At 39.6% G+C, this 20,685-nt stretch overlaps 1 protein-coding gene across 5 annotated transcripts in view; it reads left to right on the top strand.

Annotated features, from left to right (window-relative positions):
• The window catches only part of PHACTR2 (phosphatase and actin regulator 2), a 262,789-nt gene that overhangs the window by 128,497 nt on the left and 113,607 nt on the right, over nt 1–20,685 (top strand). The window contains exon 1 of one of the 5 annotated variants that reach the window (XM_068550917.1): nt 3,011–3,078. The exons of 2 other annotated variants lie outside the window; for them this stretch is intronic. Coding sequence is in view for 2 of the 3 variants with exons in the window: in XM_068550914.1 (XP_068407015.1) it covers nt 3,210–3,255 (46 nt within the window). In the remaining variant the exon portion in view is untranslated. Of the gene's footprint in view, nt 1–3,010; nt 3,256–16,083; nt 16,153–20,685 lie in introns of those variants that run through there. 2 more of the 5 variants (XM_068550914.1, XM_068550915.1) reach the window with 2 other exon arrangements.

Here is a 20,685-nt window from a genome sequence, read left to right as displayed (position 1 = left end):
AAGCCCTATGCCTGCAAGCCTGGTCTCATCTGAGTCCCTGCCAGGCTCATGTGTATACCACATTAGCACCACAGTGATCTGAAGATTCTATGTAATTGTTTTATGTATACATGTGAATACATAGATACCAACATTTTAAATAATTTGATAAGGTCTTTGTAGCCACTCAAAAAAAAAAAAAATCAGTGTTTCTTAAGAGTGAATTAGGCAAAAGGAAGTAGATAATTGATCACACTATTCTAGGGAAAAAGTTTTCCCCACAGTAGAGGGTGGGCTATTTGGGTGTGAAAAAAAGAGGGTAACTTAAATGATGAAACAGACAAGCAAATGTCTTTCAAAAAACAAAGCAAGGCTCTATGTGATCTTTTTTTTTTTAAACATCTTTATTGGAGTATATATAAGTGCTTTACAATGGTGTGTTAGTTTCTGCTTTATAACAAAGTGAATCAGCTATAGGTATACATATGTCCCCATATCTCCTCCCCCTTGCATCTCCTCCCACCCTCCCTATCCCACCCCTCTAGGTGGTCACAAAGCATGAGCTGATCTCCCTGTGCTATGTGGCTGCTTCCCACTAGCTAGCTATTTTACGTTTGGTAGTGTATATATGTCCATGCCACTCTCTCACTTGGTCCCAGCTTACCCTTCCCCCTCCCCATGTCCTCAAGTCCATTCTCTACATCTGCGTCTTCATTCCTGTCCTGCCCCTAGGTTCTTCAGAACCTTTTTTTTTTTTTTTTTTAAGATTCCATATGTATGTGTTAGCATACGGTATTTTTCTCTTTCTGACTTACTTCACTCTGTATGACAGACTCTAGGTCCACCCACCTCACTACAAATAACTCAATTTCGTTTCTTTTTATGGCTGAGTATAAATATTCCATAGTATATATGTACCACATCTTTTTTAAAAAATTTATTTATTTAATTTATTTATTTTTGGATGCATTGGGTCTTCGTTTCTGCGCCCGGGCTTTCTCTAGTTGTGATGAGTAGGGGCTACTCTTCGTTGCGGTGCAGGGGCTTCTCACTGCGGTGGCTTCTCTTGTTGCGGAGCACAGGCTCCAGGCGCACAGGCTTCAGTAGTTGTGGCACTCAGGCTCAGTAGTTGTGGCTTGAGGGTTCTAGAGCACAGGCTCAGTAGTTGTGGCTCACGGGCCCAGTTGCTCCGCGGCATGTGGGATCCTCCCAGACCAGGGCTCGAACCCGTGTCCCCTGCATTGGCAGGCAGATTCTTAACCACTGCGCCACCAGGGAAGCCCTGTACCACATCTTCTTTATCCATTTCTCCACTGATGGACATTTAGGTTGCTTCCATGTCCTGGCTATTGTAAATAGTGCTGCAATGAATATTGGGGTGCATGTATCTTTTCGAATTACGGTTTTCTCTGGATATATGCCCAGGACTGGGATTGCAGGATCATATGGTAGCTCTATTTTTAGTTTTTTAAAGAACCTCCATACTGTTCTCCTACTGGCTGCACCAATTTACATTCCCATCAACAGTGTAGGAGGGTTCCCTTATCTCCACACCCTCTCGAGCACTTATTGTTTGTAGATTTTTTGATGATAGCCATTCTGACCAGTGTGAGGTGATACCTCATTGTAGTTTTGATTTGCATTTCTCTAATGATTATATACTATATAGATTTTTAATAGTTCAGAGTTGAATGTCTAGGATAACCTAAAAAGTGAAAGCTGTGGCAAGTGAGCTAAATATAGTTTTTTTAAAAATACACTGTTGGAGACGGATAAATTGGGAGATCGGGATTGACATATACACACTATTATATATAAAATAGATAACAAATAGGGACCTACTGTGTAGCACAGGAAACTCTACTCAATACTCTCTAATGACCTATATGGGAAAAGAATCTAAAAAAGAGTGGATATATGCATATGTATAACTGATTCACTTTGCTGTACAGCAGAAACTAACACAACATTGCAAATCAACTATACTCCAATAAAAATAAATTAAAAAATTAAAAAATACTCTTTTTTGGGAATCCCCTGGCGGCCAGTGGTTAGGACTCGGTGCTCGCGCTGCCGGGGCCCTGGGTTCGATCCCATAAGCCTAGAGGCCTGGCCAAAACAAAAAAATACACTTAAAAAAAAACTTTAATGAAACATATACATTCAGAAAAATGCACAAATCATAGTATACAATTCAATGAATTTTCTTAAAGTGAACCACATTTATGTAACCACCATCCAGTCTAATGCCATATCTATCTCCATCTATCTATCGATCTATCTATAGCTTGATCGATAGATAGATGGAGATAGATATGGCATCTAGATTTCTCATCAACCGTATTTGTATTCATATTTTTAAGGAGTTTGCGGTTGAGATTTAATTACAGTAGGAGTTAATTTAACTTTTATGGAATGTTAACTTCTAAAATAAATTACTGTTGTTTTCACCTTTTGTATATTTTAAACAGCTTACCATGCAGTTTGATAGTCTCACAGTGATTCTTCTGAATATAGGAGAGGTGAACTTCCCAGAGTCTAGGTGGTAGAGAGCAAAGTGTATACTTTGTTGATCTCACACATAGATCCATCATTCAGATTTATTGTTCAACCTGATTGAGGCCACTAATACTGCTTTTTAAAATTCCACTTGTTAAAAGGAAGATAATTTTTAAAAGGAGAAAAAAAAATGCACACATATCAGCAAACAATGTGAGGAAGGAACTAGGCTTTAACGAAACAAATTTTCTTAAATTAAGTACCGTGACTAAGTACTTTAATTCCTTTTCTTCCAGCCCTAAAGGATCATTTGACAGGGAACCTTTTAAGTTAAACGGGAGTCACCCGAACTCTCTGCTACCCTGGGGGGGTCGCGGGTCTCACAGCCCCCGCAGGCGCGGCTGGACCAGCCGGGGCCTCTCCCCTCCCCACTTCCTCGCCCCCCTCATTCCACCGCCCCCGTCGCCCACTCCCCCTCTCTCCTCCCCCGTGACCCTTGACCCCAGCTAATCTGCATAGAGGAATGACAGGCATCCGCTAGGCAGGATCCGCCGCGCCGGCTGCGGCCGGCCGGGCTGGGAGACCCGCGAAGGGGAGAAGGTGAGGGGACCCGGCGGGCAGCTCCGCACGGACCGGGAAATGAACGCTTGGGAATCTTTCTGCGAGCGGACCCATGATCCAAGGACCAAAAGAGCCGCGTGATCGCCCGACCTGGCCCTGCGACCCGAGACATGGGCCAGACCTCGGTCTCCACGCTGTCCCCGCAGCCCAGCAGCGGTGAGTCCGGGGCGCACGCGATGCGCTCCCGCCCCGCGGGCGCTGGGCTGGCTCGGGGCAGCCTGGGCGGTCGAGGGCTCCTCGGCGAGCCGGGCTCTGCCCGAACCCGCCAAGTCCCTCCGAGAAACCCGAGAGGTAGCGCTCCCCCAAACTCTTTGTCGTGGAAAAGTGGAATGCCTTTTGGGATCCAGCCGATTTTACCTTAAAGGCACAGGCTCTATTTTCTCTGAGATGCCTCGCTTTCGTGTTTCTCTGAATCACTTCTGAGCCTGAAATTTACGAGAAACGCCATTGGCGTATTGCTTTGTTTTAAAAACGCGAAACTTAAAGGGCAAGATAAACTCGCCAACAGGTTTTTCTGTATTTACACTTGGCTTCCGAACAGACTAGAACTGAATTCTTTCAAGCTTGTCAACTGATTTATAGTTTGTGTTTCGGAGTAGAAGTGCTGTTTGCCTTCTTTTATCCTGGCAGAACGCTGAATACTTAATAACTAACAGAAAAAAGCTTAATTGTTTCAAATGATACTTGTTTATTAGACACAAGCTATAAAATTTGGGGAAACATTTCATGAACCCGGTTATTCAGGGCTAAATATCGTTTGATGGAAACGTGTGTAATGTTTCTGAGCTATACTGCCTTGTTTTAAGTTTCTTTTTTCCATTTTCTTAAAAAAAAAAAGGAAGGAAGGTACGTCTGGCGTTTCTCCAGTAGTGTAAGGATAAACAACTTTTTGGTGGCGATACTTGTGATTGGATAACGAAACATACTTAAAAGATACTATTTTGATATGTTTTTCCATCAAGAATTAAAAAAGAAAACCTCAAAGGGGGCATTTACGTTATTCCTTGAGGTATTTGATACACTTTTCAAATTGTGTAAACATCAACAGGATCTTGCTGAAAGGAAATGACAGTGCAGAGATGAAGGGTTCTTTTTTTTTGTTGTTGTTGTTGTTTTAATCAGCTCCAGGATGTCTCTTAACTAGATAGCATTCTACCATTCCAGCCTCCCCCAGCATGGGTTTGTTTATATTGTAGAGCTTCACTCCCTGAAATATCATAAGCTTTGCTCCGGCTTATGTTAATGCCTCAGGAGAACCAACCGTCTGCAAAGGAGAGGAATCAGAATCCAAAAAAGATCACACCTTCCCTTACTGTTATTGACAAGGTTGTACAGTGCCGCTGCTGAACAGAAGAGACTTCAGGTTGATAGCTTTTTGGGAATTTGAGGGGGAGTGTCGATTAGGATCTTAATTTTAGTAAACTATTTTGTGCAATTAAGGCTTACTTTCCTTTGTCTTACTTTAAAGCAGTGTGACTTCTTTCATTTCAAGGAAGAGTTATATTTTTAAATTTCGGCACTGGCAAAGCATAGAGTTAGATCAGTACTCCAGTACAACAGGCATGAAGTACTGCCCTGAATTTAGTTCTTTAGCCACAAAGTATTGTTAGGGTTAATATTAGAAAAGTGAATTTTGCATTTGTAAAAATCAAGGAATGTTACATAAATGATGCCTAAGAAGCAAAGTAGAATCCTAAAATGTGACTTTCCTAACTCTTACCCAGTACAGCAGAAAATACCCAGATTGCTGTAATTCCTAATACAATGACTAATCATGTCAAGAGATTGGGCAGTTTATTTATAAGTAATTTAAACAAAAAGTTATGCTTGACCATAAAAGATATTTCAGAGAAATATCTCATGGAATGGTGTTATACTTAAATTACAGGTCCTCCGTTTAGTTGATTAAAAGTTTGTATATCTTGGAGTGACCAATTCAGACATCATGAGTAGAGGGTTTTTTTGGTTTGGTTTTGTTGGTTAAGGGATGACAGTTGCCATGACTGAAGTTTTTTAATGTTAAGAGCGGAGCAGTTTTCTCATGATATCCATTTATATCCTCTAAGTGTATTACTATCACTCCATTTCCCTGAAGTTTTGCCATTAGATTCCAAATGAAAATGAAAAAACAACAAAAACAGAACATTTGGTTGCCATATCCTAAGTTTTATATTCATGTTGGTGTTCTTCTCTGAGTCTGAGAATGTCAAACCCTCTACCCTTCCAAATATTTTGTTCACTCCTCGTTAGCTGTTTGCCACTGGCTTCACAAGTGGTGTGAAGATCTTTGTTCTGTGTGATCTCAGGCATCTACTAGTTGTTTAAGTCTAGAGTGGCTGCTAGGGATTACAGTGGCGAAGAGGCTTCCCATCGTAAATGCTTAACAGGGGGAAAATCTGTTTGAGTCTAAGGAGTCAATAGCACAGAGTCTGATAGTTTATACCTGTTACTCGATTTGGGCTTTTGTAAAAATCAGCACTATAGGCCACAAGTTAGCTTGCTTTTCTTTTTTGATTTCAGGCTCTTTTGAGCCTTTCAGCTTAGGGCTGCATCTAGGTTCTAAGAAGACCAAGTAATAATGATTTCTGAAAACGTGCAGTTAGAGTCATTATTTCTATTTTTCAAAACAGCTTTATTGACATATAATTAACATACCATAAAATTCACCCATCGAAAGTGTACAATTCGTTGTTTTTCAGTATATTCACTGTGTTCTGCAACCATCGATCCCTGTTCCCATCCTTCTCAACCCCAGACTCCTAGCCCTAATTAACCACTAATCCCCTTTCTGCTTCTGTAGGTTTGCTTATTCTGAAGAATTTATATAAGTGGGATCATACAACACAACACGCCTTTTGTGACTGGCTTCTTTCACTTAGCATGATGTTTTCAAGGGTCATCCATGTTGTAGCATGTATCAGTACTTCGTTTCTTATTATTGCCAAATAATATTCCACTGTATTAATATACCACATTTTATTTATCCATCCATCAGTTGATGAACATTTGGGTTATTTTTACCTCTTGACTCTCTGAACGGGGCTGCCATGAACTTCAGGTAAAAGTTTTTGTGAACATATGTTTTCATTTCTCTTGGGTATATATCTAGGAGTGGAATTGCTGGGTCATATGGTAACTCTATCTTTGTTATGTTATATTTTAAGGAACTGCCAGTTTTCCAAAGCGGCTGTACCATTTTACATTGCCTCCAGCAGTATATGAAGGTTCCAATTTCTCCACATCCTCTTCAACACTTGTTACTGTCTTTTGATTATGGCTAATCTAGTAAGTGTGAAGTTGTATTTCATTGTGGTTTTGATTTGCATTTCCCTGATTACTTATGACATTGAGCATCTTTTCGTGTGCTTATTGGCCATTTGTATATCTTCTTTGGAGAAATGTCTATTCAGATCCTTTGCTTAATTTTAATTGGGTGATTTGACTTGCTATTATTGAGTTATAAGAGTTCTTTGTATACTGGATACAAGTCCCTTATCAGATATATGATTTGCAAATACTTTCTCCCATTTTCAGAGTTGTCTTTTCACTTTCTTGATACTATCTATGATTTGCAAATGAAATTTTTTATTGTGTTCAGTTTATCTATTTTGTTGTTGTTGTTTGCACTTTTGGTCTCCTATCTAGGAAACCATAGACTAACCACTGTCAAGATTTACACATATGTTTCCTTCTAAGAGTTTTATAATTTTAGCTCTTACATTTAGGTCTGTGATACATTTTAAATATTTATGTGTAGTGTGGTATAGGGTTCCAATTTCATTCTTTTGCATGTGGATATCCAATTGTCCAGGACCATTTTTCGAAAAGATGATTCTTTCCCTGTTGAATTGTCTCAGTACCCTTGTCAAAAATCAGATGACCATATATGTCAAATTTATTTCTGAACTCTCAATTCTATCCCATTGATGTATATGTCTACTAATATGCTACACTGTCAAGATTACTGTAGCTTTGTACTAAGTTTTGAAATAGAAAAGTGTGAGTCTTCTCACATTGTTCTTTTCCAAGATTCTTTTGGCTATTCTGGTCCCCTTGCATTTTCGAATGAATTTTATAATCAGCTTGTCAATGTCTGCAAAAAATCCAGCTGAGACGTTGATAGGGATTGTGTTGAACTTGTAGATCAATTTGAATAATATTGCTCTCTTAACAATATGAAGTGTTTTCAACCCATAAAGACAAGGAATGGAAATGTACAATGTCTTTCCATTTATTTAGATCTTCTTTGATTTTTTTCTCCAATATTTTTTAGTTTTCAGTGTATAAGTCTTGTTAAATTTATCATTTATCAGTATTTTTATCATTTTTATGCTATTTTAAATGAAATTGCATTCTTATTTCATTTTCAGAATGTTTCTTGCTAGTGTATAGGATATAGAAAATTGATTTTTATATATTGATCTTGTACCCTGTAAATTTGGTGAACTCATTTTTTTAGTCCTAATAATTTTTCAGTGGATTCCTTGGCATTTCTGTATACAAGATCACATTATGTACAAGATTTATATACAAGGTCATGTGCAAACAGATACTTGTACTTCGTCTTTTCCATCTGAATGTCTTTTATTTCTTTTCCTTGTCTAGTTGCCCTCACTTATTATACAGTATAATGTTAAAGAGAAGAGGCAAGAGTGAACATACTTGTCTTGTTCCTGATCTAAGGAGGAAAGCAATCAGTCTTTCAGCATTAAATGTCATGTTAGCTGTGGTTTTTTCGTAGATGCCCTTTCTCAAAAAGTTCCCTTCTATTCTTAGTTTGTGAGCATCTTTATCATGCAACTGTTAGATTTTGTCCAAGACTTTTTCTTTTTGCCCCTGTTGAGATGATCATATGGTTTTGGTCCTTCATTGTATTAATATGGCATATTACATTAATTTCAGATGTTAAACCAACCTTGCATTCCTGTGATAAAGATTACTTGGATATGATATATAATCTTTTTTATATGTTGCTGGTTTTGATTTCCTCGTATTTTATTGAGGATTAGATTTATTATTTCTAAGCACAGGCTAAACAGCTATGTCCCCAAATAGGGTGGTTTCAGTACCCTCTGACCTCATCCCTTAGAAGGGTTGAGACTTCTAGTGTTCCTATTGCCAAGTACTGGGCATGACAGATTGGGTACAAAAAGTTTGTTGAGTATATGAATGAGTCAACAAATATTTTCAATGCAGTCTGACTACTTTAAGGTAATGATTATATGAATGAGAATTTTGTATTATTTTCATTCTTCTTAACTTCAAGAATTGCATGCTACGCTGGCTCTGTTGTCTGTAGGGTGGTATTTGAATCTAGTGACTATTTTTTTCAGTCTTCAGCCCCACCCCACGTTCACTGTGCCACAGAGCAGCTCTTGGCTGTTTTGCATGAGCCCTTGAGTTGAAAGGGCAGACAAAGCCACTCTTCTCATTTTTAGAAGACAAGGGAACAAGTGAATAAAGTATGCAGGCTCACACCTAGGCCATGATAGAACCTATATCTATCTGTGTTTCTGGGTTTCCATATTTTGGTCAGGGCCTCATTTCTGCCCTGCCCAGGATATTTATCCATTTCCTTATAAAGCCAGTATTAAAAGAAATCATAAAACAAAAATGGATAGTTCATTTTTCTTAATGAAAATAACATGCATATGATCAAAAGTCAAACTTTACAAGACAGTCCAGGATAAAAGTGAATTTTATTCCCTCCCAGACGCCTAGTCCCTCCCTTTTAAATTATAACCCAGCATGAACAACTTTTTTTCATTACAGACAATCTTCATTCATGTATGTATCTTTATCAAAATACAAGCAAGACGTAATATGCTTGCTGCTCCAGAGTTTGAGTTTTTCATATAATGTAAACTTGAAAATATTTCATATTGATGTTTTTAATCTAGAAACAATATTATAATATGTGGCTATCTCATAATTTCCTTTAAAAGAACTCTATTGTGTTTTTATATTTTGTTTGTATTTTTATATTGTTTCTGGGTTCTTTTGTGTGTGTGCTATTATGAACAAAGCTGAAATGAACATCCTTATCTAAACATCTCGCACTACCTGTACCAGTAAAATCCTAGCGATGGAATTGCTGGGTCAAAAGATTTGTATGTTTTATTTTGATAGGCTTTGCCAAATTATCTCTAAGGACTGTATCAGTATATCTGCTCATTAGATGAGATTTCCTTTTTCTGCACTCTCTCACCACCACTGCATACTCTCTTAAAGCATATGGCCCTTTGTGAGAAATAGAAAGCACTCTCTCTGGGTTAGGCAGCCCTGCAGGCATATGGTTTAACAGGCAGTAGAGTAGCAGGAATTCAGTCCCAACTCATTACTGTTGTCCAGTTGTCCTTGTGCAATGAACACTCTGCAAAACTGTGTAGGACCACAGTGTTGTGCATAATTAATTTTTAAAAATTCTTGTAAATCTATATGTAAAAAGTGATATCTCATTTTGATTATAAGTGAAATCGGGCATTTGTATTTCTTTTTCTCTGAATTGCCTATTTATAGCTTTTCTTTATTTTATGTTTTCTTTTTTCAAAGATTTGTATGTTAAGGAGATTAGCCTTATGTCTGTCATATATTGTGAATATTTTTGTGTGTTTTTCTTACCTCTTCTGTTTGATTTTTTTTTAATATAAAAACTTTAAACTTTTTTGGAGTCAAATCTATCCGTTTCTTTCTTACAAACTAGAATTATTAAAAACGTGTTTTCCTTTGCTGTTTTTCTCATATTTGACTATTTAATCTCTGTAATTTTTTCTGATTTAAAGTGGATGATTTAATGATATTAAATCCTTAAGCTTCTGCATGGCAAAAAAATCATCATCAGCATATTGAAAAAGGAAATCATAAAGTTGACAAAATATTTGCATTGCATATAGAAAACAATGATTAAATATCTTAATGTAGTAAGACCTCTTAAAAATCAGTGAGAAAAAGAAATCAATAAGAAATGGTAAACACTCAAATAGAAAAATGAATAAAGAACATGAACAGGAATTTTTCAAAATATCTAATGGCCATAATTGTGAACTCGCTATGGGTCAGGAATTATTCTAAGTGCTTTACTTGAATTAACTTTTTAATCCTCACAACATCCATATAGGGTAACTACCATTAATATCCACATTTTGCAGATGAGGAAAACTGAAGCACAAGAGTTAAGTTAACTTGCCCACATTACTTAATGGAAGAAGAAATACAAGTGACCATTTGGTGTAATGAATAAAATTTAAGCAATTCAATGAAAAAAATGTATGCCATTGATCACCTATGAATTTAGTAAAGACTAAAAGGAATGATTTCCAGGAGATGATTGTCTTGTGGTAGTTTAAATTGGTACAACCTATCAGGAGAGGAGTTTGGTAATATATATTAAAAATCTTAAAATGTGCATATACTCAGACCCAGCATTTCCACTTCTAGAAGTATATTGTTAAGATAGTAATTATTTGCTCACCAGAGCAATGTTTATCAGAGCCAAAATATTGGAAATAACCTAATAGTCAAACAACAAGAGAATTAATTGGGATATAGTCATGTAAGGATATAGTCTTGTAATAAAACAGGCCATTTTAAAATGATATAAAAATATTTTTGAAAAGTGATTTTCATAATAAACAGCATAAAAATATGAAATGGCAGTTTTCTAAAGTTATATGATTCTATTTTTAAAATATGTGCATAAAGAAAAATCTACATGAGCAGAGAAAGAGAGAGGAAATTCATTTATGAAAAGGTAGTGTGACAGTCATGGCTTTCCTCTGCTTTGGACATGATCAAGGCCAGAGTTTCCACCTGGACTTCCACTGGAATTAAAGCCATGAGCTGACCTGCAACCATATCAGTTTTTCTCTAGCTGTCATGGACTCTGGCTCAGCTTTAGGTTCAATTGCTGTTTTTCAACCAGTTTTATTCTTTTTCTTTGTGAATTCAATGGTGAAAGCAAAAATATAGGCCCTAAGATAGCTTTTTAGGTTTAATTTTTTTTCTTAGTCTGTTTGATCATAATGCAAATGTCAGTCACTTAGAGAGAAAGAAAATGAGCAAAAATTTGCACCTCAACTACTTCTCTTTGGTCCATTGGTCTGGCCAGTGAGTAATATCCCAAATGTTTTTTAGCTTAAATTTATTTTATCCTCAGCCATTTGAAAAAATAACAACCAATGGGCGAGTCAGACTTCATCTTTTGCTTACTTAATGCAGGAGGGAAGGAGATAAGAAACCTGGATTGTTGATCCTCTAATTAAGCCTCTTTAATTTGAATAGAGGAAAGGTTCCAACATGTTTTCCTGTTCTGGGGACGTTAGTGTAACTGGCTAACTGTGAGTCTCTATGCTTGGGAATAAAGATTCATATTTAGTGAAGACTCAACGTATGTAAAAGTGATGTGGAGATAGAAATAGTCTTAGGAAAATAAACACTTCTTGGTTGCTCCACCCCCATCCCCATCTGAAGCAGGGGAACCAAAACCAAAAACAACAGTTTTTGTTTCCCAGAAGGGAATGGGCAGATAACATTACTTTAAAAAGTTGGGTCTAACCATTATCATTTATATTTGTAAACTACTCCTGTATTTTCATTTCAAGGGACTGGATGTGTTCATTCACGTAAACCTTCTGTCAAATATAACATTGCAACCCTTAACACTAGGAAAATTTTGGTGTATTCCTGTAAATCCGCTCGTTTTGTGAGGGGATAGTAAGGAGAACAAGTGGCACCTTCATCTAACAAACAGTTCCTGAACTGAAGTAATTAACTGTAAGGTACCTGGGCTAAGCTGTGGGGAAGTTTCAATGATAAATCACGCACAGGCCTTGCCCACAAAGGTCTGAGCCCAGGATACACTTAGTGAAGATGTGTGGAAATGGGGCTGGAAGAGAAGGGACCCCAGAGAACCATGGGGACAAATCAGGGAGGCCGAACAGTACAGAAGGGGGACAAGAATTCAGGCCCTGAGATGGAGGGCGTTGGAAGGCAAGAGAACAAGACACAGCGGGTGAGAACCACGGAAGGCTTTTTATCAAGTGAGAGATGATTAGAGCTTTGCTTTAAAGGAGTGAATCTGCCTGCTGCTTGCAGTACTGATTTCGTGGGGGAGACTGAAGGCAGGGAGCAAGAGGTAAGCTGCGGTAATCCAACAGGGTGAAATGAACACCTGACCTGGGGGGTGCCTGGAGAACTGCGAGTAGGGTGATGCCCAAGTTTGTATCTGCAACTCTGCTCTCTCCTTGTGCTCCAGGCTCAAATAGGCAACTGCCTATTTCACAGATCTGCTTGACTCCTTAATGGGCATCTCACAGGTAGCAGGTCTAAACGGAAGCCTTGATTTTGTCCTCCAAACCGGTTCTTCCCTTGACTTTCTGCATTTCACCAAATGATACCTCTAACCACTCACTCATTCTAGCCAAAAATCTAGGATTCACCCTTGGGTTTTTCCCTTTCCTGTTCACATTGATCCATCAGTATGTCCTGCCCGTTTTTCTTCCAAAATAAATCTGAAGTCCATTCACTTTCTGTCTCTCTCTCTCTGTCTCTCTCTGTCTCTCTCTCTGTCTCTCTCTCTGTCTCTCTCTCTCTCTCTCCCGCCTGCCACCATACACGCCCTGGCCATCTATGCATGGACCACTGCAGTAGGTTCAAGCTGGTGTCCTGCTTCTGTTCTCAGCCTTCTGTAATTCATTTTCCACACAACAGCTAAAGTAATTTTTTAAAAACATAAATCATGTCACTTCCTTACGCAAAACCTTCCTATGACTTTCCATTGCATTTAGAATGAAATCCAGATTTCACCTTGCTGTCCTCAAGGCCATACATGATTCTATGTGATCCCTGATTTCCTCCCATCTCTCTGACTTCATCTCCACCACTTTGCCCCTCACCGTCACCCCCAACAGCCTCAGTCATATTTCCAGTCATCACACGAGCCTGGCTCACTCTTACCCGTGACCTTGGCAGTTGCTGCTCCCTTTAAGTCTAGGAAATCTGGGATGCTCTCCCTCTGGCTCTTTCCAAAGCTGGTTCCTTGTGAAACGGAGCAGGACCCTGTGGTCTATGCCCACCATGTCCTCAGCCTGCCTTTTGTCTGTGGAAAAACTTTAGCCAAAGAGTCAGTTTCATCAGAGAAGTGAGAAAATGCAGAAGCAAAGGAAAACAGTCAAAGGAGACCAAATAATAATAGTTTAGTCATTAAGCATAGTCAAGGACCTTTAGTTCCTTCTCAAGGGCTATAGATAATATTCTGAGCCGTATCCTGTGAGCTGTGTTATAGATACTGAAACCCCCGCCAGGTGGAAGAAGTTAACTACATGATGACCATGATGACCAGACTGTAGCCATGACATAAGCTGCCACAATTCTGAGAACTGGCCTCAAAGAAATGGAAACAAACCGACCCTGGAACTGAAGATTAACTGTACCTAAAGCAATTAGGATGACACTGATCAGACCACACCGCATGACCAATATCAAGATGACGGTCAGAGCTGACTGTGCAGGTTCTGCATGGAGCCCCCTCCCTCCGTCTATAAAAGCTCTTGCCCCCTGGTTGTCAGAGGTGGGGAGTCAGCCTTTGGACAGGCGTCCACCCTCCCCCGGCACACAGTTGCCGGCATCCAAAATAAAGCAAACTTTCCTTTCCACCAACCTGGCCTCTTTGCTGGCTGTTGAGTGGCGCGCAGCTGGACCCCACTTTCAGTTACACTTGCTTCAGCTCCCATATCATCCTCTTCACAGGGACCTCTCCTACCCACCCCTCAGTCACACTTCTCTACTCTGTCATTGCACTTATCACTCAGATTATCTTGTTTATTTGTTCCTCGTCTCCCTTCGCTAGGACCTAAGCTCCAGGAGCAAGGGACTTATCTGTCTTGTTCCCCAATGTGTCGTCTTATTCCTAGATGTATGCCTGACACAAAAACTGCTGAATAAATGAATAGCTATGTTTGGCCAGGTTGTATATTAGCAGAGTGATAGACACTCATCAGAAAGTTAAGGAGCATCCAAGAAATGTAGAGCCTTTTAAACTGATTCTTTAGTATTTACTCCAGTCTCTAAATAGTGTGCTTACATTGCTAATTATTGGTTATTCAGCTTGACACATGATTACTGACTTCACAGTATGGAAATTGAAGATACAGCTTCCTCTTTCACACCCCTTCTCACCCCTGCCCCCAGCGAAGTCACGCATTTCCCATCCTCCGATGTTCTCATCTTCCCAACATTTTTCTATTGCACCTTAGATTAGATCAGTATTCCTTATAACTACGTAAAAGCTGATGACAGCTAAGCCGTGAGGTAAACCGTACTTCCTTTTTCCTTCCTGCATAGATCTTGCTTTCCCTATTGGTGTTTTGGCTTGCTGAGGTTCCTATATACTCATCCCCAAACCTTTCCCCAGTTACATAGATCTCTTCTCGAATATGTCCAGACAATTCTGTTATTCTTTCAAGTTCTTCTTTGAGAAATTTACCTGAGATCTTTGCTCTATTCCAGTTTGGACAGCATTTCCTCTAAGCCTGCTGCCCAGCTGTTGCCCTGGGATCTCTCTTCACATCATCCCAGGGATTCCTTCCACTTCTCTCTTATGTTGAATCTTAGATAGCTGGATCCATGTCTGATTTTTTTCTGCATCTATTTCCTTATTTTGGCAGAGCACACAGACAGCTTCTTGAGAAAAACTCATGGGGCATTTTTTTTTTTTTTGAGACCTTGTATAAATACCTTTTTTTCTGGCTTCCTACTTGGTTGATGGCTTGGTTGGGTCATAAGGTAGCAAAGCAAACTTGCTGTATATGCACAGACACGTACCGTCACTTATAATTCATCACAATTAACATTTTCCCTTTATGTAGAAGACTAGTTTTTTAGAAGTTTAGCAAATAGCTTTTAATTAATTTCAAAAGACTTTCTTGGTTGAGTGTCCCACAAGAACTCAACTTTGACCTGCTTTTGTTGTTATGGTCTAAAAACATTTTATGAAAGTTTAAAAGTTTTGGGGAATTCCCTGCTGGTCCAGTGGTTAGGACTCTGCGCTTCCACTGCAGGGGGCACGGGTTCAATCCCTGGTCTGGGAACTAAGATCCTGCATGCCGTGCAGCATGGCCAAAAAAAAACAAACCAAAAAACAGTTTTATGGCTGAACAGACTAATTAAAATATGTTTACTATGATAATCTGCTACCATTTTTTAAAAGATTCATGTTTAAGGTCTGTATAGAATAACTATTTTTCTGTATTTTGTGCATCTTACTGATATTTTAAGGGTGTGTCATCCTTGTGGGATACTGGTCTGGATGGAAATCTGGGGTATTACAATTGAAGGTTAGTATTTCACGGACTTGCCCAATTGTGAGAATTACCTAGTGTGCTTGCTAAAAACACTCATTTCAGGGCTCCATATTCTAGACCAGAAAAATCAGAATCTTTTGGAGAGGGGTCTCAGAATCTGGGTTTTTAACAAGTGTTACAGAAGATTCTTGAGGTGAGAAACCTCCTCTAGAGATTAGCAGTATTTAAAAGGTGGCTTCAGATGAAAATTTCTCTTCCCCAACAATGTGTGTCTTCCCTCTCTCTTTTTTTTTTTTGTTTTTTTTTTTTTGTTTTTTGGGGTTATCCCCAGCTGTGTATCTTCTCTTGACAAGAGGTAGAAATTACAGAATGTCCAGTTCAAAAACACTGATGTTCTGTACCCAGCACCTTGATGGATTTGGTCATTAATATGTCCTGTTCACGAGCAAATATTCCCATTGCCAAGTACAATTTTGGCAAAATCTCATTGCCAGAAAATATTTTGCTCTTATGTACATTTTATTAATATTATAAGCTGCAAAATAATTCATTTCCCACAGTAGTCAGGTTTGAGCTAAATGTAGTTAACATTCGAAGGGAAAGAGGTTTCAGCAGGGCAATTACCGTTTAAGGCACAGAATTTCAACTCTGTTGCCTTTTCAGGAAGACCCCTGTGAGCTTCATCGGAGGTAGCCGCGTGCTGATTACTTAAGGAGGAACCAAAGTCAAAGAAAAGGGCATTGGATGAAAACAGGTATTTAATAATGAGTGGGAGGACCTCTAAGAAAGATTTGAGTAAAACATATTTCTAAAAAGGAGGCCGAGCCCTTTTCTGGTTCAGAAATGTGGGCAGCAAATCCTGAGAACTCCAAAAGCAAGCGATCATTTACTTAAAAATTCTTTTCATACGTTCCTTTTTGGAAACGTGTGGCTTTTTATTTTGCCTCTGTACTTCAGGGGTCTTTCCTTTCAGTGGTGGGCCTATTTGCAGTACCTCGCCCACTGTGAAGTATATGCCAGTAAGTTTTAATTGGGATCTCTTAAAAGCTTTTCCTAAAGAGTCTCTTAGCCTCTCCAAGGAAGGCCACCATTGTTTGCCTCAGGTGTTCTGAGGAAGGCCTGCTGAGCTGGCCTTGGACCTTCCTTCTAGAATAAAAATGTTTCTGACAACAGCTGGGTAGCCTCATAGGACTGAGAGGGGCAACCTGACGGACAATTCAGGATTGCTGTTGGCAGTTCCATCTATTTAAAGGGATTTTTGTGTTTTTCAAATTTCCTCTACATCTGTAACGTTAACTGGTGCTGGCCTGCCGGGCTGTCTGTGGAGGAGCCGGCTGAGGATGGAAAGTTGGAATAAGGCAGAACGAGTTAACGGAGCTCACGTCGAATGTTACCGCGGGCCCAGCTGAGCTGAGCTTCATTTTCCTAACGTCTTCTAAAATGGAATTGTACACATATGTGTGTGACTGGTATTCCGTCTCTTGGAAAGTACTCGGCTGCCAGTTTTTTGAAAGAAAACATGAAAAGGATAAAATCAATCTTGAGATTTTAAAAAGAATCTAGAACTGTGCACTTTTAGAAAACTGACCCCCCTGAATCATCCTACCACAGAATGTCAGAACACGTTATACCTCATTTTTCAAATGGTGATGTCTTAATTTACGAAGCCATCGTGAAGTCAGAGCAGAAGCCTTTAAAGACGCTTTCTTTTCCCCTCTTTGCGGTGGAGAGAGGTAGAGGTGAGGTTGAAAGCCGTGTGACATTTTCACTGCCTTCAATGTATGAATACATAGCTTTACAGACAATAATAAATGTCTCTATTAGTTTGCTAGGGCTACCGTAACAAATTATCACAGACTGAGTGGCTTAAGCAACCGAAATTTATTTTCTCACAGTTTCAGAGTCCAAGAACTTAGGACTTAGAAGTCCAAAGGACTTCCCTGGTGGTCCACTGGTAGAGAATCCGTCTTCTAATGCAGGGGACACAGGTTCGATCCCTGGTTGGGGAACTAAGATCCCACATGCCCTGGGGCAACTAAGCCTGCATGCCACAACTACTGAGCTTGTGCACCTCAACAAGAGAGCCCACGTGCTGCAAACTACAGAGCCCACACGCGCTGGAGCCCACGTGCCACAACTAGAGAAGAGAAAACCCGCATGCCACAGCTAGAGAGAAGCCTGCGCACCTCAATGAAAGGTCCTGCGTGCCGCAAGTGAGACCCGACACAGCCAAAAAAAAAAAAAAGGAACTTAGAAGTCCAAGATCAAGGTTTATTTTCTTCTGAGGCCTCCGGGGCTTGTAGATGCCACCTTCTTCCTTCTTCCTGTGTCCTCGTACGGTCTTTCCTCTGTGCACTCACATGTCTACGTCCAAAATTATTTTCTTATAAAGACACCAGTCATATTGGATGAGGGCCCACCCGTAGGACCTCATTTTACTTTAATTACCTCATTAAAGGCCATATCCAATACAGTCATATTCTGAGATTCTTAGAATTGGCTTCAACATGTGAATTTGGGGGGACACAATTCAGGCTGTAACATTGTCCTTAAAACAAGTTTACACACTGGGATCTATTCACAATGGCCCATAAGCACATCAGATCCATTGTTCTTTTCTCCGGGTTCTTCAGTTCCACTCCTTAACAGAGTACAGCCTCTTCTCTGCTCACTCCAACAATGCCACTTATTCAGTAGATACGACTTGAGTAAGAGGATGCACTGAAGGTGATTTTCAGCAATGGCAGTCAACCCGTGTCACTAGGCAGTGCCGCTCAAGAAGTGAAGCATAGAATGTAAAGCGTATATAGGGTGAAATTGGTAAATAGTCTATGTGAACATTATATTTCCACCATAATTGTGTAAGAAATAATTACCAGTATCTTGTGATCAGAACACCAACTTGATTTGAGTAATGCTGACAGAAAAAAAAAAGAGGTTATCAAGATTCTGATTCCAGTGTGGTCAGCAACTATATATGCGCTGCCTGACTGGTTTTATAATCTTCTTTGAGGTCCCTGGATATGAGACACTCTATTTTGAGAAATGTTTTGTTGTCACTCCATATATACTTTTTCTTTTCTCGATTTGATTTTTCTTACTCTGTATGCTATCATTGTCTTAGATGTGTTTGATATCCAGCAGAGTGACATGTCTCCTCACAAAGAGCTGCTAAAATAAGAAGGAAAATGGATAGGGATGCTAAAGAAAGATAGTGTTTAAACACATGTCAAAGTAAAACCAGAACAAGAATGTTCTCACCAGAAAATGTAGCAGCCCCATTGAGTCAGGTTGGTAATCCAAAGATGACTCGTGTGTGGCTAAACACATTTGTATTATATCCCATCACATTGCAAAACACCCAGAAGGCTTTCGTTGATACCTTCCTATCTCTTATTAAATTTCACAGGACAGTCTTCACTGGGATGGACAGTTGGAGTGGACTTGCTCATTTTGTCACAAGTCATGAAGACGGTGCTTCAAAAGCACACTCACCTCCCTGAGGTTCAAAATTCCTTAATTTAAATGGAATAGGTCCCTCAAGACATTTAAGCACACAAGTAAGATTTGGGTGCATCTGAATCTAGCAATCCTAGATCCTCTCTGAAAAGGATTTAAAATTCTCTAGTAACCTCAGAAATTATTTAATTTTTTCAAGGCATCTTCTGGACCAGGAGTTTCCTAGAAGTAAGTTAGACCTTGAGATGTCTGAGATAGAAAACATTGCCAGAAAAAGCTGCACATAGGACCCAGTTCTTTCGGGCCTTGATCTGGATCCAAATAGTGATGGGGTGGCAGTGGGGGCATGCAAGAACTCTTAGCCAAGCCTCCACACCCATTAGTTGTGACTGTCACTTTCGTCTTTTAAGGCATTTTGCAGATTAGAATCTGAACACTCAATCTAAGGAAGGTTAAAAGTCACAGAACATTGGTGCCCTTCCAAGTGAGAACACTTCACTTGGACCAAGACCCTGATATTTCAGACGCAAAATTCAATATCCTAAGGCTTAGAAAATGAAGTCTTTATTATACAGTGGAAATAACGGGTCAGGATTTAATTAACAACTGCTTGTGGTCTTGCAATGCCAGTCCAACCTTATTTTTATTCCTGGAGACCTAATCCTAGGGGCGAAGAGAAAGGGCACAAGGTTCAGGTTAGATCTCAAAAAGCGAAGGGTGTAGAATAACCAGAGGCCTCCTTTGCAATGATTTCTTCTCCAGTTCAGTGGCTAATGAGTCCCAGTAAACAAGAGTCCTTCAGGACTTAGCTATCTGTGTTGAACTTAAAGGTGGCCTTAACTGCAGAGGATCTGAGGTTAAGAGTCACAAAACGGAACTTTTTTTTCCTCTTTAGATTTTGACATTAGGCATATTTGGAAACAGGAGTAAAATGCAGTTTCCTATGCTTGACAGCTATAGCAAAAAGAAAAAAACCCCAAAAAAAAACAAAACTAAAAGGAACAAAAACTTGTAGCCCAACTGGATGTAGACAGCTCCATAACTGGATTTTCAACATGATTCACTGAGTATTTTATTAACCAAGTAAGCAGTCAGTCTTGAATAAAATAGTTTTTTTTTAAAGTACTTTTTTATTTTTTGCAGGTTTAAGTGTAAAAATAAATTGTACAGCTTCCCAGCGGGTGGGAAACAGAGCTGGGTCCAGTTCTAGCTACTCTCTCCCATTCTTGTAGGTGATGTTGACCTTCTTGCTTTGTGCCTTTCCTTAGACCAGGGCATTTCTGCTAGAGAATAATGGGGCTGTCCCTTGAGCGCTCGTTGGTCTCAGCAGCTCCCAGCAATTGTCTTGAGAACAGTGGAGAACGAGGGTAGCTCTATGTAGGAGTCTATTTGCGGGGGGTGGGGGTGTTTTGTTTTCCTGGAGCCCTCTGGAAGACCAGGAAAATAGCTTTCAAAGAAATTTCATTGCCCCCATTGCTACATATCAGAAATAATCCAATTCTATCATTTATTCCCCTCCAAACCTTTTAAGAGCCCCTTTTCCACTTGCTCCTCTTGCTTGAGTGGGGACGAGGAGAAGTGGGAGGCATTGACCTTCCTTGAATATTGATGAGGCAGTATGACCCTTCACATATATTATCTCTGTGACCCTGGCAACGACCCGAATGGTAAATTGTGTTATCCCATTCTACGGATGAGGCAGAGACTCTGAAAGTTTCAAGGACTTGCCCAAGGTTACCAGCCAGGATGTGGAGGAAGAGCTTACTCAAGTCTTTCTGGCCCCAAAGCCCATGTTTTTCCTCTACAGTACTCACAGGTTTGCGTTTAT

This window comes from Eschrichtius robustus, chromosome 9, assembly GCF_028021215.1.
Source record: "Eschrichtius robustus isolate mEscRob2 chromosome 9, mEscRob2.pri, whole genome shotgun sequence".
NCBI classification, from domain to species: Eukaryota; Metazoa; Chordata; class Mammalia; order Artiodactyla; family Eschrichtiidae; genus Eschrichtius; species Eschrichtius robustus.
This window is presented reverse-complemented; position numbering and strand designations above follow the sequence as displayed.